This window comes from Cryptotermes secundus, unplaced genomic scaffold (assembly GCF_002891405.2).
Source record: "Cryptotermes secundus unplaced genomic scaffold, Csec_1.0 scaffold216, whole genome shotgun sequence".
Classification (NCBI taxonomy): Eukaryota; Metazoa; Arthropoda; class Insecta; order Blattodea; family Kalotermitidae; genus Cryptotermes; species Cryptotermes secundus.
The window spans coordinates 1,430,382-1,448,642 of NW_019727090.1; the positions used below are offsets into that span (position 1 = coordinate 1,430,382).

The window sequence follows — 18,261 nt, forward strand, 5'->3', positions numbered from 1 at the left end:
TTTTTTTCTCCCAAAATAAGGAAAGTAGGCTAAGAAACGCCTCTACAGACGAGTCCTCGCTTATTGTGAGATAGTGTAAGCGTTAAGAAGCCTACACATTTATTGTCAAGTTTACAACCCTTACGATCATGTTTCCTATACTGTCGCTCAGCTAGATTCTAACAGCGGACACAGATGCCATCTACCGACAGGAAACCAAAAGACAAAAGAAGTACGCATGACAAGACACCTGGAAGCCGGTGCGAGATACCCATATGTGACTGTTTCATAATAAATTCGATACGTTGTTACAAAGTAACTGAGACTAATTGAATATTACATAATTCTCTCAGAAGTAGGTACATTTTATACATGTGGCTCCGGAAAGCCGGTGACATGGCCAAATATTGATCCTTCCATGAAGGGCAGTGTACAATGGCCAGAGGTCTACGTGGAAGTGAGAAGGGCATTCCAGAACATTCAGTATTGGTTGGTGGTCTCAATTGCAACCTCTATCAAAATCACATTAATAATGACAAGAAAGAAATTGGTGATATAAGTCATAACCAATTCGATGAAGGTCAGTGTGTTTTAGTTTGTGCATCCACCAGGAATGGCGCTGTGGATCGACAGGAGTGCTAATAATGCAACTTTCGTTGGTTCAAATGCTGGTGGTAGAATAGCAAATGGCGGGATCATTCGAAGACGTAGTCATCACGAAGAAAGCAAAGGTCTTCAGAAGCGAGGTTCTATATCTTGCTTCGAAAAATCAGAGTCTACTGTACATGCCCAAATGTTACTTCGGCGTCACTTGAAGTAAGTAGCCTGTATAAAATTGTAATGAATATTCCGATCTCGTTCTGTAAATTTAATAGTGACAATAGGAACAGAAACCTAGAACATCGTTATAAAAGTGGCAATGTTTATTAATTGTCCTGCGTATTTTGGATATTATTCTGAGAATTCCACTGTCGTTTCCTTTGTTGCTCAGACCGAATGTTGAAATTATCCTAGCTTTTTTCGGAAATGTTTTTGCAGTGGCTTATTACCGAATTAGGCCTACATACTAGCCATAACCTTGATGCTATATTAATATGTCTTTTTATCTGAAGGCATTGAGCTTCAGAGTCGAGTAGACTGCACTTCTGTTGCGCAATTTGGAGGTCCATTCCGGGTTCAAATCTTGGCCCAGAGACCGGCTACTGAACTTCGTTTCTCGTAGTTCCACGTCATCCCTCCAGACAATGTTGAAAGCGTCGTCAAATAAACCAGAAATAAATAAAATGAATGGAAGAGCCAAATGAAGTATGAGAGAGAGGAAATTAATGATATTTATATGTATTCGAGAATCATTAGACTCGAACATAGGATCGTAAGAAAGTTATGTTTTATGTGTTCTTTGTACAACGTGCATGAAATGCAAGCATGATTGGGAGGTCATGTATGTCTATACATGTGTTTTAGCTCCAAATATGTTAGTAGGTATTTACACTAAATTTGCCTCACGAATTTTAATGTACGTTTATGTTTGTTTAGAAATTGGCTGTAGGTTCTCAGGTATTCTAACTTCGTGATCCCACTCCTTGCTGTCTTTGTGCAACTTCGTCGATGTGTTAATATTCACACCTCAACGTCTTCATCTCTTCTCATTATGCTAAGTTCCATGTTTCTGTCTATTTTTTTTATTGCTAGTGGGGTGGGACTAAGTCCCTTGTNAACGTTCCATGTTTCTATTTTTTTTATTGGGGTGGGACTAAGTCCCTTGTACTGCGGCCACTTCTGGCCTATTGTACCAGCCTCAGATGATAGGTGAGGGTGATTGTGGAGCAATTTGTGGGATGAAGATTGGCAAGGGAAACCGAAGTACTCGGAGAAAACCTGCCGCAGCGCCACTTTGTCCACCACAAATTCCACTTGACCAGACCCGGGATCGAAACCGGGACGCCGCGGTGGGAAGCCAGTGACTAATGGCTTGAGCTATGACGTGGCCCATGTTTCGGTCTAACTGGTTAGTTCTAACTAACCACTGATCCCCCATTTAAGGAGCCCTAACATATATCTCTATACCGACCGAGCGACCGCCTCTTGTCGGCGAAGTTAGTGCCAACTTTAGCGGTTAGAAGGTGTCGTGCGGTCAGCGCAATGAATTCCCACGGTCGTTAATTTCAGTTTTCTAGACCGGAGCCGCTATTTCCTTGAAATAGCGCCTCAAATATCCTCACGAGACTGAGTGGACCCCGTTCTAGACCCACTACTTCTCAGAAAATCTGGTAGCGCCTGGAATCGAACCAGGACCTATGGATCTGTAGGCAGGAACTCTGACCACTAGACCACACGTAGTTCGCTTGCGGATTAGAACCACGGAGTTTTTTTTTATCATATGTCTCTAAGCCGGGATAGCGTAGTCGGTATAGCGACTGGCTACGGGCTGGACGACCAAGGGGTCGGAGTTCGAGTCCCGGTAGGATGAAGAATTTTCTCTTCTCCACGTCCTCCAGACCGACTCTGGGGTCCACCCAACCTCCAATAAAATGGGCACCGGGGGCTCTTTCCTCGGGGGTAAAGCGACTGGGGCGTGAAACTGATCACTCACTTCCAGCTAGTGTCGGGGTCAAAAAAATTGGGACTTATACATCCTCTTCCCCATGCGCCTTCATGGCGTAGTACTTGATTAATTAAGCACAGAGACAACTTTTACTACCTGTCTCTAAGATCCACGGTTGCTGATTAATTCTGAATGGGAACTGACCAGAGGGCATAATCCGTCAAGAAAAGGAAGGAGACAACCGAGCTAGCTGACTCAAGGGGTATACTTTCTTATTCGCATTCTAGGGGTGGCCAGTTCGAATCTCGGTCGGGGCACCAATTGCCTGGACTGGGAGTTTTTGTTGTTTTACACAGTCCCTCTAGACCTATGTTGGAGTAACACCTCAAATGTCATCATGACCACTTCATTTCACGTGTTTTACAATGTGACGCTCAGGATTCATTGTTAACATTCGACACTACATAATCTGACATATCAGCACAGTCGTTAAATAAATAAATACCGCTAAATATATTCACAGTGAAGAGAATATTGTCTATTACGTTAAAATTATAAATTTATCCCTGTAACAGACCTTGAAGGTCCATAGGATTGTGAGACGTCGAGACTCCCACATTTTCTAGTCAATCGGCTCACAGATGGCGGTGAGGTTGTCAGCCTTACGCTCCGGCCACCCTTTACCTCTCAGGAAGGTTCCTGGTACTCATTTCTGTTAGAGGATGAGTCGATCCCAAGGCCCTAGTGCAGTTGGAAGGATTAGGAAAATTAAAAATTCCAATGACTTCATTGGAAATCGGCTTATTGCATAATGCCCCAACCAACTACGCTACCGCGTGCCCCTCTATTACGTTAAACACGAACGAACATTTGACGAATTATAAAATCAAGGGTAATTGCAACATATTTGAGATCTATATGACCGACGCTGTTTGCATGTCACGTGCGCATAATTGGGTGACCTCACTTCTTTGTAAGCAATACAGAACTGTCACGACTACACGTAACAGATGTTGATTCCTTTCTAAATTTATTCACTTAATACATTCACTGGGCTCTAATTGCACCTGAAATGACGCTCATAGGGTCATTTGAGTTGCTTAAGTGTTAAACAGCTAATGAGGGCCTACATCAGTTTGCTGTGCTAGGCACAGAAATCAAATGGGTAATATACATAAATGTCCGCCCTCAAAGTATGACGCTCGAAATATATTATTTTATTTTATCGATCTCAGTGATACAGACCCGCACTAAACTTTACTGTGCCGTTTGGGTGGCATTTTACTTTGCTTTACATATAAAGTTCTGTTTGTATATTTGAATCCTTCCACGGGGTTTTATAAAGCTCGACATAGGGCTACTGGGTCGTTCACTTGAATTCACTTTAAAGGTCATTTAAGGGCCTAATTAAACTTTAGACCTGCACATCTCACCCCATCCCAAGAAACTTAAAAAAAAAAAAGGCCTAGATAGCAGACGGGTATGTGCAAGCGAAAACTGCCTGTAATGCCACTCGACAATGCGGATTACAGGTCTATATTTTTTTTTATTTCTCTGCGAATTTACAATCTACTCACTACAGTAAGGAGCAATAAGTAAAGCAGGTCTATATGAGCCTACAGAAGTGTTTCTCATTTGGTGGGACACGTCCCACTGGTAGGACTTCAAAATAAGAATTCTAGTAATGATTAATATAGTACTAAAATGTAAACGTTTGTGAAGCAAATTAAAGAACGTTGTTTTTACTGTCGTGAGACTACATTTCGTTTGACAAAATGGCAGGTGAAACGCAATATGCACTTCCCTAAAGCGAAAACCCATGTTTTCATTCGTGGTTCCTTTTAAATGCGACCTAAATAGGCGGCCAATATAAATGTGTTGAGTTTTATTACTATCGTTCAAAATTTCTTAAGTAGGCATACATGAAATAGACGTATTTCTGCCTATTGATGGCTATACACAGCATGCACAGGACATCGAATCAAGAGGAGATTGTGTCGGTGTATGGGTTAGTCCTCCCGCCTCTGTGGTCTAGTGGTCATAGTTCCTGGCTACAAATCCAGAGGTCCTGGGTTCAATTCTCGGCGCTACCATATTTTCTGAGAAGTAGTGAGTCTGGAACGGGATCCACTCATCCTCGTGAGGATACTTGAGGAGCTATTTCAAGGAAATAGCGGCTCCGGTCTAGGAAACCGAGATCCGTTGCGCTGACCACGCGACACCCTCTATCCTCTAAAGTTGGCACTAACTTCGCCGACAAGCGGCGGGTGCTCGGTCGGTATAGTTAGCTTGCGGGCTACAGGCCACGGAGTGTTTTTGCTTTGTTTATATGAGTTAGTCCATTAATAACAAAGCAGAATATCGTGTGTTCAGTAATGTGACGGAGTATGGGCTGAATTCCCTCACTTCAGAATCCCAGCAAGCCAACAAGCACTTCTCTTCGCCAGTATTTAGAGACCTGCTCAGGAGCTTATATAGCCTCGCCGAGATCAAATCGGCAGGAGCAAGGAGTTCACCAGTTTCTTAGTCTACGTGTGCTAAGACACGTGGAGATTTACGTCTACGCCCCCATACCTCGCCGCGAGCTATGTTCAAGTACATGTTAACGCAGCTGTATCACGTATTACAAAGAATTCTGGTCCCAATATGAGGGGTAGGTTCGGAAATGAACCGCAGGAAAAGGCAGGAAGATAGACACGATATCCACACCGACGGCCCATTGGTCTCGTGCAAAGAATATACTTGCAGTAATGTAATAGGTACTTTCCTAAGCGATCTTGCACATTTGTTGATGCTGTTGCTCTTGTTATTGTTTCTGAATTTTGTCTTTCTTTTACTAACGTATAAACAGTGGTACTTCACAATTTCATATGTGCAACTGTAAATATGAAAGCATAGTACCTCTCTGCTTTACTTCCCGGCCGCTTTATCGCCTGGGAGAGAGCTCCAGGCACCCGTTGGATAGGAGACTACCCGGTCTCTAAAGCCGATCTTGACTCCTTGGAAAAAAGAAAACAAGTCTTGTTCCTGCTGGGAATCGAACCCTGATTAGTTGGAAGTGTTTACAAAACGCTGTTATATCGATATTTTCCATGAAATAAAATTGAGCAGACAACAACGCGGTGGCTGGACTTAGAACTAACAGGTGGTTGATAATAGTACATTTTGTGATCAGTAGATGGCGTGAAATTTGTCGTCTGTATTTGCGCACTACCTAGCGGAGATGCTCTTAACTTTTTCATTCAGATGTCGTCAGATATGCTGTACATTATTGTCGATCCAGTTTTTATGAATACGTGCAACAAAAGAAAGCTACTGTTGTTCAGACAAAAGAAGACTCTTTAAACGCCGTCACCAAACTTTCAATAACAGCATAATTCTTCTTGAATAGTACGGTCTTCTAGTTTGTAAAGCCGTGTGATCCGAAGAAAATTCGACGTTTCAGAGAACACGTCGCTTTCATTTTCAAGCGAAAAGTGTAATCCAAACAAGAAACCAGCAGTGAACTTGCCGTTGCTCGTTATTTATTGGCTTACTCTATGACCCTGAAGATGCAGGCGATATGTCCCTCCGAAATGTCGAGGGTCAAGAATTTTCTCTTCTCCATGTCGTCCAGACCAACTCTTGAGGTCTACTCAACCTCCTGTTGGATGGGTACCGGGGTCTCTTTCCCCGGGAGTAAAGCGGGCCGGGCGTGAATCTGACCACTCACCTCCATCTAGTGCCGAGATGAAGAAAATATGGATGTACACATCCACTCCCCCATACACATTCATGGCGTAGCGCTTAATTATTTAAGCACAGGGACAACTTTACTTTACCTTTTTTACCTTATTATTAAATTGCTGGAACATTGATGTTTTTCCTCTTCTCCATTACGTCTAAAACGGCTCTTGTGCCAACCTATCCAACAGAGTCCAATGGGTTCCCGAGGCTCCAACTGCGGACTAAAACGGAATGAGCGTGACGCTCATCACCCGCCTCCATCTAATTCCCAGATCATGCCTGAGCCTTACATCTACGACCCCTTACGTGCTTTCGCATAGCGGCGGTTTTGTCTTTGTTCTTTAGTAGCAGAGTTAGGTGACATACATATGCAACCATTTCGGCTCCAACCTGTTGATGCACACTTCCCAGCATGACTAATGCAGTATATTTCCACAGCAAGACGTGACACTTGCGAGCAGCTGAGTTCTTATCCATTGGTATTGCACGTAACCTTGCTGTCAGCCGACGCCGGGAAAGTCGGTTCGCGTTTTACACCCCAAGGCTAGTTTAAGATAGGAAATACATGTTAATTAAGGCAATTCTCGCAATATGGGCTTGTGTGCTATACAACATGATGGCCTTGAGAACGTCTCTACCAAAGTATTGTCAGCGTCATTGAAAGCAGGTTTTCAAAATGTGTGTGCAGGACTACCGATACATAATTGTGTATTATGTAACTTTAAAGTGGACTGCAGTAGCTTAGAAGTAAAACGCAATGCCATGAAAGTGTACTGAAGGGTGGATGCATAGCTCCAGACATTTGTAAACTCTGTACAGAGGTTGTGGTCAGTGTCAGGCTCTGCCCGTATTTCTCCCCCGATAAATCCCCTGGCACTGACTGAATATGAGATTCGATGGGAACCACAGGCGATTTGAATGTAGCAAAATGTAAAGTTGTCCCTGTGCTGAACGAATTAAGCACTACGCCATTAAGGCGTATGGGAGAGTGGATGTATAGATAAACATTTTCTTGACCTCGGCACTAATTGGAGGTGAGTGGTCGGCTTCACGCCCCGGCCGCTTTACCCCCGATACTCATTGGATAGGAGGCTGTGTGGGCCTCAGAACCGGTCTGTACGACGTGGTGAAACTCCTTGATCCTACCGGGACTCGAACTCCGATCCCTCCGTCGTGCAACCCGTAGCCAGTCGTTATACCGACTGCGCTGCCAGCTGCCATTTGAACGTAGTAGCATAGGAAAATTAAGAGAGTATATATAATGAAGACAAATTAAGAGAAGGTGACATTTGAGTAATCCTTGCTACAATACAGAGCAGAACTATAATTTTGTGTGTAGTTTTGTATGGGTATGAAAAGTGGTCGCTAGCCTTAAGGGAAGAACATAGACTGAAAGTGACGAGTTATTTCATGTGGGATATAACGGCATGCAGTCACCTGAAAGCCAACCGACGTTTCGGAGGAACACATCGCCTCCGTCTTCAGGGTGGAAGAATGAGCAGGTAGCAGCCATCACCGCTGTGAGAATTTCAGATCCTTTATAGACTGAGGATGTCCGAGAATAGGATGCTGAAGAGAATATTTCAAGCCAAGAAGAATGAAAGAATAGGAGGCTGGAGAAAACTGCATAATGATGAGTTTCATAACTTGCACTCTTCGCCAAATATATCAAGGAGGACAAGATTGGCAGGGCATGTAACACGAATAGGAGCGAATAGGAATTCATACAGACTTTGTTGAAAAAGGGGGCACACAATAGCGTAGTTGGTTGAGGCACTATGCTACAGCCCGGAAGCTCGCGGGTTCAAGTCCCGATGAGGTCATTGGATTTTTTTCAATTGACCTAATCCTTCCAGCCACACTATGGCCCTGGGGTCGACTCAGTCTCTAACAGAAATGAGTTCCAGGAATTAATTAAATAATTTTCGTGGGGAGTAAAGTCCTTCACGGCCTGTTACAGGGATAGCTTTACTTTTTTTTTTTGCGCTTTTTTAATTTTGTTGAAAAAGCCAGAATGAAAAGAGACCAGTATGAAGACCTGAACGTTGGCGGAAGGGCAATGCTATAATGGGTCGTGTGCTATGGACTGGATTCATCTGGCTCAGGACAGAGACCATTGGCGGGCTCTTGGGAACACGGCATGAACCTTCGGGTTCCACAAAGTATTGGTAAATTATTTACTATCTGAGTTAATGTTGGCTTCTCAGTGAATTAGTCAGTCAGTCAGTCAGTCTGTTAGTTAGTTAGTTAGTTAGTTAGTTAGCCTAGAGAATATTCCCTGTCTATGCCGGAAATGGAACCCCAATCGAAACTAAATATATCATTGTGTGCGCCAAGGGACCCTTATTCTTTAAAGGATATTCATAAAAATGCTGTTCCTGCCTCCAAGAAAAGACACTGCATCTCGATCATAAGCATCGAAGTGAATACTATAGATCTTTGTATAAAGTACAAGCAATAAACGCTTGATATGAAGGCTGCATTCATTTGTCTGCTCGTTATATCCTAAATTACTCAACGGATTTGAGTAAAAAAATTGCTGTGTGGTTCTATACCTACTAAGAGTAGTCTGGGAAAATTAAATTCTGGTTCGTATTGGTCTACTCAAATCAAACTCAAGTCGAACTCAATATGTTTCTTCGTGAAAACAGCTGCAGTAGGATATAAAACACGACATCGTGCCCGCTACTTCTGTCTGAAGTATTCTTCCAGGAGGTAGATATGTCACAAAGTATGCCTACCTGGCAGGGGAAAATAATTTCTGACCTCATATACGGCATTATACCGATCACAGTGGCTGCGAGAAATGTGGAATGAGTTAAAATGGATCGGAAACTCCCATCGCCTTTTCTGTTACCAGTTGGATCATTCATCACATTAGTTGATTTAATTAGTCTAGCTGGATTACATGATAGTCTGTTCGTTTAATTGCGTTGGTTAGTTTGTGTGTCGGGATAGGTCAGCCATTAAAATGACTGTTTAAGAACTTGAAGATTGGCGTTCCATTCTCTGCGGGGCAGGAATTAGTCTGTTCCCTCGCCACGTTCAGACTGAGTTTTGGGGCCCAGTCCAGTGAGTGCCCAGGCCTAAATACTTCGGAACAAAAGGGCCGGAACTTGATACATCTGTCAAGTGGGGGGGGAGTGTGTGTAGGACTTCACTGTCGCGTCTTCATGGCGTGATCAGGTACTGGAATTGTTTCACTTTGGTTTAGTTAGATTTGTTGTTAGTGTCGTTATTTCAACTAGTCAGGCGATCAGTTTGATGGTGCAAACTATGCAATATTTTCCAACAGCCTTTATTTTACTTTTCTTTGCCAAGGACGTGTATTTTGGCACGTCTCACTTCAGTTAGCTAAGTGTTAGGTTAGAAGTGCCAATTACATAAAGAATTGCATCAGCTTTAGCACCTCCTTAACTACGATTCTTGCAACATTCATCGGCCTCCCATTAAGTCTACGTAGTTTGTATCATCCGTTTCGAGTGTATTAATCATTGCAGTATATTTCTAACAGCAAGTGATAATATTTTTAACGCAAATATGTTTTAAACATTGATTCTCAGATGATTTAACTATTCCCTTATCACATCTACCTGGTGCTTAGCAACGAATGGTGTGAGAAGATTGCTAGAAAGTGCTGGCAAAGATTTTTAAGGAGTAATTTGTTGTTTCCTTCAAGGAATTGTTCAAGATTGTGTCGTTGGCTCATTAATAACGAGAACATTTAAGTTCAGGTTACCCTGTTCTCGTATATAAACTGTGGGTTAACGCGGATGAATTTATGTAATCGAGCATTGGTTCTCTAACGCCCTAGCAACACACTGCCCACTCAAGGANAGACACACCATCCCTCCCCGCGGACCCCATAGCAACACATTGTTCTCTCAAGAACACCTAATTTCTCCAAGTTTAAATTATCTGCATATCAGCATAAAACAGGCTCATATATCGTAAAATAATTTATTTAAATGCTTTAATGCTTGTACCGTGTTTACAGAATGTTTAATACCTGTTACAATGTATTTTCTTACCTCAGTCATTTAATGACAAAAATTGTCGATTCACCGCTCTGAAACTAACATAGATACTGGTGCTCAATTTCGAATTCAGTTTATTTGTTATATCGTTGTTCCACATACACGTATTTTGTAGAATATAAAAAAAATGCAATACAATATTATTCCTTCTAACTTATATTAGGAGGACAAAAATAATCTAGCAGAACCCTTGACCAGGCCTTGCGGACCCCTACGCGTCCGCGGCCCACACTTTGAAGACTACCGAGGTAGTAAAGGGTTTAATGGCGTTCATCTGACTGCAGAGACGAGAGATATAAACCCCGATTGCAGTGATCCGTAGCTGTAATAACGACCTTCGTTTGTCCTTTAACTAATGCTTCTCGTGGCAGAACTCGAAGTTTCAGAACCCCCCGGTACAAGGGCCCGCCATTTGCATAAGATGGTAATCATTCATTCACCTTCAAAACTCGCGAAGTGCCGCTCTGAGATCCACTTTTGTCTTACCGTTCTACCTCTAAATGGCCGCTTTCTGTCGGATCTCTCCACCAAAATTCGTTACAACTGCTTGTGGCCCATCCCAGCTAAGCCCATCTTACTCAGCCATGTCTTCGTTAGCTTTCTACTGCAGTAGAAACACATGCCAGCGAATCGCCGGTGTCCTTCTATGTATTATTCTAAATTCCGCACACTCTTCTTCCTTTTTGGTCCGTATTTTTTGTACCTTTGAACTTTGTTTCGGTGCATTTGTAATGCATTCCCCGTCCCCCATCGAAGTAGGGAAAAACTTCTCAGTCAGGCATGGCATTTAATTCTTGCTGTCCTGTGGTGTTACGAGCGTGACTGTCTTAAGAAGAAGGGGGGGGGGTTCCGTCAGAACGCGTCAAGGAACCTAAGGGTTTCGATAAACGTTACGGTAGGCTGCGCCATAGCTCAAGCGGTTAGTCGTTGGCTTCCCACCGCAGCGACCCGGATTCGATCCCGGGGATGTAGTCAAGTGGGATTTGTGGTGGACAAAGTGGCGCTGGGGCGCGTTTTCTCCACTTCGATTTCCCCTGCCAATCTTCATTCCACCAAATTCTCCATCATCATAATTACCCGGGGCAGGCTACAATATGCCAATCAGTGGCCGCAGGGCCAAGTGGACCCAGTTGGACTCCACCCCCCACTAAGAGAATTTAATTTAATTTTTTAACGTTACGGTAGAACAATTAAGGTGTGTTCATACGGCGTTTTTGCCGCGATTTTAAAACTTGAAAAGGCCACTTTTCTGTGTTTCACACTGGACCACAATTGCGTCATCGTCTTAGTAGGTAGGGGAAACAAATATTCCTATAAGGAACTACTTCTGTTTCCTTCCCTTTCCGCTTTTAACACATTTCACTTCCTGTAGTCTACTGACGCAAAACTGCACAATGAGGAGCTTCATAACTTGTACTCTTCTCCAAGTATAATTAGAATGATCAAGTCAAGGAGGATGAGATGGGCAGGACGTATAGCACTAATGGGGAAGAAGAGGAATGCATACAGGTTATTGGTGGGTAAGCCAGAAGGAAAGAGACCATTGGAAAGACCAAGACGTAGGTGGGTGGACGTTATTAAAATGTATTTTAGATAGGATTGGATGGTATAGATTCGATTGATGTGGCTCAAGATATGGGCCATTGTAGTGTTCCTGTGAACACGGTAATGAACCTTCGGGTTCCATTAAATGCTGGGAAGTTCTTGAGTAGCTGCACAATTGGTGACTTCTTAAGGAGGGCTCAGCTCCATGAGTGAGTGAGTGAGTGAGTCTAACGACACAGTAGGTGAGAATATCAGTGTTCATGGGATTATGAACCTGGAGAGCTCTTTGTCGTTATTTGCCGGCTATTGGACAATAGCTTGAGCCACTCTCCACTTCACCTGCAGCATCCATTTAAATATCAACTTACACATGTTACTATCTGGCTATATTCCCATCAGGCACGCCCTTATCCGAACGATGCCCGCAGTTTGGTACGTACAGCAGTATGTTCACGGAAAGCTCCACCGTTTTCGCAATAAGCTTATAATACTTACCGTCGCCCCGAAAGCAGATGGCGTTGCGAGCCCTAATTTTGCACGCATGTGCTACATGACTAACGCAAGAGATACAGAACTGCTCCTTTCTTTCGGGTCGTGTTGATTAGGAGTGCGAGATACAGCTGCTATTGCAGTAACGGAACGGTAAACATGATAAGAGTGTGTTATCTCAAGTGCGGCGTTTGTGACTAATGTTTACATGCAGTAGATAACACATGACACCATTTGTTTATGCTTCCCCATGAGCATGTTTTGTTCCAAGGAGTCCTGACGATGGAGCATAACACAGAATTACTGGGTTTTTGAACTTCTCCATCGTCCGATATCGTAAAAACCAGAGAACACAACGTTTCGGAAACTGAATCTATTTCCGTCCTCAGGTGATGGGGGAGACATTTACTCTGTTGGGTCCCTTAGAAAGAGCTAAAGAGCTAACCACAATAACTGGTATCCAGTTTCCGAAACGTTCTTAGGCTGAGGGCACACCAAAGAAACTGCCAACCGAAACGCAACCACAATTTCCGAGAAATGTCGCCGATTTCAAGCAGGCAACTGTTTTACAGATTAGCGGGCGCACAATGAGGAAACTTATGTTTGATTAGTTGCTTGCATCATCTTAGGTGTGTATGTTCATCCGACGTAATGCATGATTGTATTTTTTAATTCTGTGCACTTACTTTCTGCAACGGAAGATAATACTGGTCCTGCCATAATACGGTGGTAGTTGAGACCGGTTGAGACGGCGTGAGAAAAGAGGACGACGACCATAAGGGAAATATTGGGATGTTAATCAACTTCTATTAATTCAGATCAATTTATTTTAATCAGGAAATATCGCGATATGAAATTTCGACATACAGTTCTACAGTTTTAGCAAGATAGAAGACACCTGACGATGGCCGTATATAGCCGAATCATGTAATGTGGAAGAAGGGTAGCTATATAATAAATTGTATTTAAGACGGAAATATATGTGAAATAAATGATATATATTATTGCAACAGAATGCTTAAATACAATATTAGGAAGAGAAAACATTCGGCACATCCGTTCTTTTGTGACAATTTAAACTGAGGTGCTTAAATTGTTTCGAAAGAACTCCTGAATCCAGACTCCTTCGTCTCATGAAAAATTTTTTTCCTAACCAAATCTATTTTGCCCTGCCTAGCATAGTCTAAGTGGTGTTTGCCATAAATATCATGCTCTTGCTCAATTAACTCCACAAAAACAAAAGTAGCAGTATCGTCAACCTCTCGTGCTATCTTAAGCGATCTTAAGAAAGAAAAGAATCACCGAAGCGCGTTACAAAACAGCTGATACTAGGAAACCACGCGGCAAGGCAGTTGTGAGAAGATTGCTATGTTCCGTTGCCTGGAAGTTGAGTTCTCTGTCTCTCCGCAGGTTGGGTTGCCATTTCCTCAATTTGGGCTACCCCATTCACTAAAATGTGTTCAACTCAGGCTGATAACAATTCTTGGAAATCGCGGTTGCGTTGCGGTTGTCAGTTTCCTTGATGTGCCCTCAGCATTAGAATACTGAACGATGGACAAAGTCCAATAACCCAGGAATTATGAGCGTATTTTATATAATTTAATAGACAACATGTTGGTTTTTCTTGTATGTACTGAAACAAATCATATCATAGGTTACTTCGCTGTATCCGGGTTCTTTCTTAGCTTGCTGTCGTCATTGGTTCATGCGAAACTGGTAGGCCGATGTGAGCGGTACCAAATTTCGTTGAATGCATCAGGTAAGAACCGAGTCCTTTCATACAGGCAGCCACACAGACCACCTGAAAGATCAGAAACAAATACTACAGTAGATTTGTAGTATTATTTTATTGCTAGTGGGGTGGGACTAAGTCCCTTGTACTGCGGCCACTTCTGGCCTATTGTACCAGCCCCAGATGATAGGTGAGGGTGATTGTGCAGCAATTAGTGGAATGAAGACTGGCAGGGGAAACCGAAGTACTCGGAGAAAACCTGCACCAGCGCAACTTTGTCCACCACAAATCCCACTTGACCAGATCCGGGCCGCTATGGCGCGGCCCTAGATTTGTAGTAAATAGGTAGACTATCTTGAAACAGACTATGGATTTATCCTTTCAAATCTTTAGCTTCTCACCATTCGTAACCATCTTCACCTTTCTTAGACGCTATGTAACCTAAACAGCTGAAAGACATTCAGAAAACAATTTAATATTTTAAAAAAGGCGGAATTTGTGATGATAATTACGAACTTCTTCCAATCCAAATCAGATTTCTCGAAAAACTGGATGATCATCAGTTGTTCGGTGACGACCTGTTCAACGTAGTTCGTTGGCTGAGAAGGTGGAGGTTTAATCAGCTATACACGCGACCAGTTGGTTAGTTATTTAGTTGATTGTCCCGTTATTCAGAGGTGAAACTGCAGTAAGCTTGTAGGAAACTGGGGCGCATATGCGAGTAAATGAACTGATCATACGTCCTTGTTATGCCGGGGCAGTCTTGGGGTCCCGGGCGGTTGGTTAAGAACTGAAGTAATGTCTCAGATTTCAACTTCAGATCACCCTTGTGCTCTGGTAACAATACTTCATATATGAGGGAGATATTTGTTCTGAAACAGCCTGTTCGCGAGAACAGAAACAACTGAAACACATGTTGCAGTTTTGGTAAGGAGCTCTGTATTTTGACGGCGTACCGTCGAATGATAGACTGATTTATGAACGATGAATGTGAAAGGATTTGGAAGGAAGCAGCTGTTGTGGCCTAATCGAGGTACTATTCCAGCATTTGCATGGAGGAACGGAGGAAATCTAAGAAAAACTCGAAGAAAGCAGTCTTCTGGGATTTGGCACCGTGTATATGTGGTGTTAACCGACGTTTCGGAGGAACGTATCGCCTCCATCTTCAGGGTAGAAGAAAAAGTATAAGAAATCTGCAAGCGACAAGTCGCAGAAGACTGCTTTCTTCATAGTCACCGCCGTGAAAGCCTCAAATCTTACATAAGAAAAACCTGTCAGGATAGTCTGTGTTCCGGCCTAAACTCGAACCATGCACTTCTCGAACATAAGTCTAGAGCGTTACCGCTGCACTAACCGATGTTTGTGTGCGTTTAATTAAAGAAAAAGAGGTATAATCAGTTTTCAGCCTGTAAATTGTGTCACCCCTGCTTTCCTGCCTCTCCTCGAAGTGTGTCCTGAATATTCTTTCCAAGAATATGGTCACTCCACCTATGGCTGGGTATCTGCATCGCACGTATATGCGGCCAAGGAGATAAATACATTCCGTACTGAGATGCAGTCCCCCTGCAGAAGCACTAAGTTGGCATTTACTGAACAAACAACTCCACTGCTGGGTTCGCTCCATTGCGGCGGTAGGACATTGCGCAGTTCTTTGCCTTGCATTCAGAGGTGTCGTTGTGGGGGAACTTGCTGGACTGCGCCTACAGCGGAACAGCGGCAAAAGTTTGTTAGGGAGGGAATCCTTCGCTGTTTGTCATTCTTCATGTCTGTTTCTCTGTTTGTGCTCTATTTGTTCATTAATTTCTTACGCTTTCTCTTTTCATCTTCATTCTTTGCTTATCTCTTTGGATCTTTTCTGTTTCTTTCTGCCTTTGTTTATTTTATTCTTTCTTTCCTTCTCTCATTCTTTCCCTTTATGTCTTTCTTTTTCTCTCTCTTCCTTCTCTACTTCCATTCTTTGTTTATTTTATTCTTTCCTCATTTCCAACTGTCTTTCGTTGTTTATTTTATTTTCTCCTGCCTTTTATGTCGTTCTTTTTATCTTTCTGTCCTACTTTCCTTATTCTTTATTCACTTAATCCCTTATTTCTGATTTCCCCTATTAACTGAAAATAAGAGTAAGTCTGACCCTTGCGATTACCAGCCCAAAGCGAATATCTGTCTTCGAAGGCGGTGATATACTAGAATCTAGAAAACAACATAGTAATTATTACGGTAAAATGAGAACAAAATAAAGACAAAAAATAAACAGATATGCAAATAAGCTACAAAGTACAAGAGTCAGACGTGCGATGTGTTGCAACATTTGCTGCAGCCAGATATCCGCAGGGCATGCCGGGTTTGCTGGCGCAGGCCGTTTGTATTGTTCTGAAGTCCTTCCTGTCACATGGCCAACGCAATAGGCCTGCTCCAATTGGCCATTGACACACAAGTTTCCTGCTTTTCCCATCACGTTCTTTGTACGACAAAGCATTTCCTTCTGCGCCACGCCAGCAGCGGTTGCTGCGCCGTAAACTAACCCAGCAAATGGCATTCTAAACACGGAGGCCTGGTATAGTAATATTAATATAATACTGCAGGTGTATTATGCTCTTCCATGAAGCCAGTTCGCTGAAGAGGCAGCGCTACTGACTCGTGTTCGGGAGATGCCTGATTCTAATTCCTGAACAGTGTCTTAATCAGGCCACCACCACTTGCTTTCGCAGCCTTTCCAATTCACTACGCACCACTATACAACTAATCGAAGCTGAGTCAATGACAGCATGGTTATTATTATTATTATTATTTGTAGAGGGGGTGGGTTTCCCCATGCACCGCGACTAATAGTCTATTGTACGTCCCCCTTTGATATTCTACCAGTCGCCATGCCCTGCCAGTACTGGTGCTCGCTATCAGCCCCGTCCTGCCACCGAGGTCGGCCACCTCTTTGGCAGTGGTACCCGATACTTCCCCATCTACCGGAGGAATTGGAAATTACTTGGGCGGGAAACTTTTGCCTAATTTTGCTCAGAGGTCTCCTAAAGACATGAGGAGCTTTTACGTGCCGTAAATCTACGACACGGGACCCACGGCTTAAAGTCCCTCCCGGAGGACTTTTTTTTCCGCCCTTAAAAATTCCACGGCCTCCAGCGGGTTTGAACCCGCGTACCTTGGGTCATGAGGTGGGAACGTTACCCCTAGACTACGGAGGCCGCTGACAGCATCGTTAAGTAAACTACAAATAAGAGCGCCTCAATAAATCAGTCTTACCGTGCCCTGTCTTAATAAACGCCCATGTGAAGGGAATAAACTAGGCTGAATATATTCTAGAACGAAGTGCTAAAGAGAATATTTGGACCTAAGGCAGAAAGTGCCGATCACAGTGGCCGAGCGGTCTAAGGCTTGACCTGTCATCGCTCGCTCGAACGCTGGGATCGTGGATTGGAATCCCACTCAAAGCATGGCTCTGTGTGTATGTGCGTTTATTCTGTTTGTGTTGTCCTGTGTAGGTAGCGGCCCTGCGATGGGCTGATCCCCCGTCCAAGGAGTCCTACAGTCTGTGTAAAATAGATTACGAAACTAAAGAAGACGCCATGGCCGAACAAAGGGGCTGTAGAGCCATTGATGAACGAAATGAAGAGAGGCAGAAAGTAAAAAGAAGATGGAGAAATTTCGATAGGTTTAATGAAGAGCTTCGTCATTCACCTCATATCGTTAGGAAAATCAAATCAAGAAAGAATGAGACTGGAGGCTATTTAGCAAGTGTGAGAAATGAGAAGCACACAATTTCTTCTGTCGGAGTTTCTCAATGGAACCGAAAACTTCAGAGCCCCGGCGTAGATCGAGAGCTGATATATAAATATACCTTACAGAAATAGGTTGTGAAGGAATGAACTGGATTCGACATCCTCAGGATGGGTTCGAATGGTGGATTTCTGTAAACATGGCAACGATTATTCCGGATGTAGGAAAGACCAGCTCAGTAACTTTCGTGCCGTAATGAAAATCGGAAGATACAGAAGTAACTGAAATGTTACGTTGAACTGTGACTGGAAACTATTTGCATACTCATGCTTGGGCTGGTTTACATCGTGTTTCAGGGTTTCACTTCGAGAGCATTCCAACAGAATTTTGTTTGCAGAGCAATGCAAGTTCTGCCAAGAATCCAGTAATGGGTTGATGCACTTCTATTTCCGGACATCCTGCTAATACATGGATATCAGAAAAAT

General features: G+C 43.2%; 1 protein-coding gene across 1 annotated transcript in view; it reads left to right on the top strand.

Moving 5' to 3' along the window:
* The first annotated feature begins 242 nt into the window (after positions 1-242).
* Positions 243-18,261, top strand: part of LOC111864315 (scoloptoxin SSD14) — a 66,586-nt gene continuing 48,567 nt past the window's right edge. The window contains exon 1 of the mRNA XM_023851471.2: positions 243-795. Coding sequence (XP_023707239.1) covers positions 593-795 — 203 coding nt within the window. The 5' untranslated portion in view covers positions 243-592. The remainder of the gene's footprint in view (positions 796-18,261) is intronic.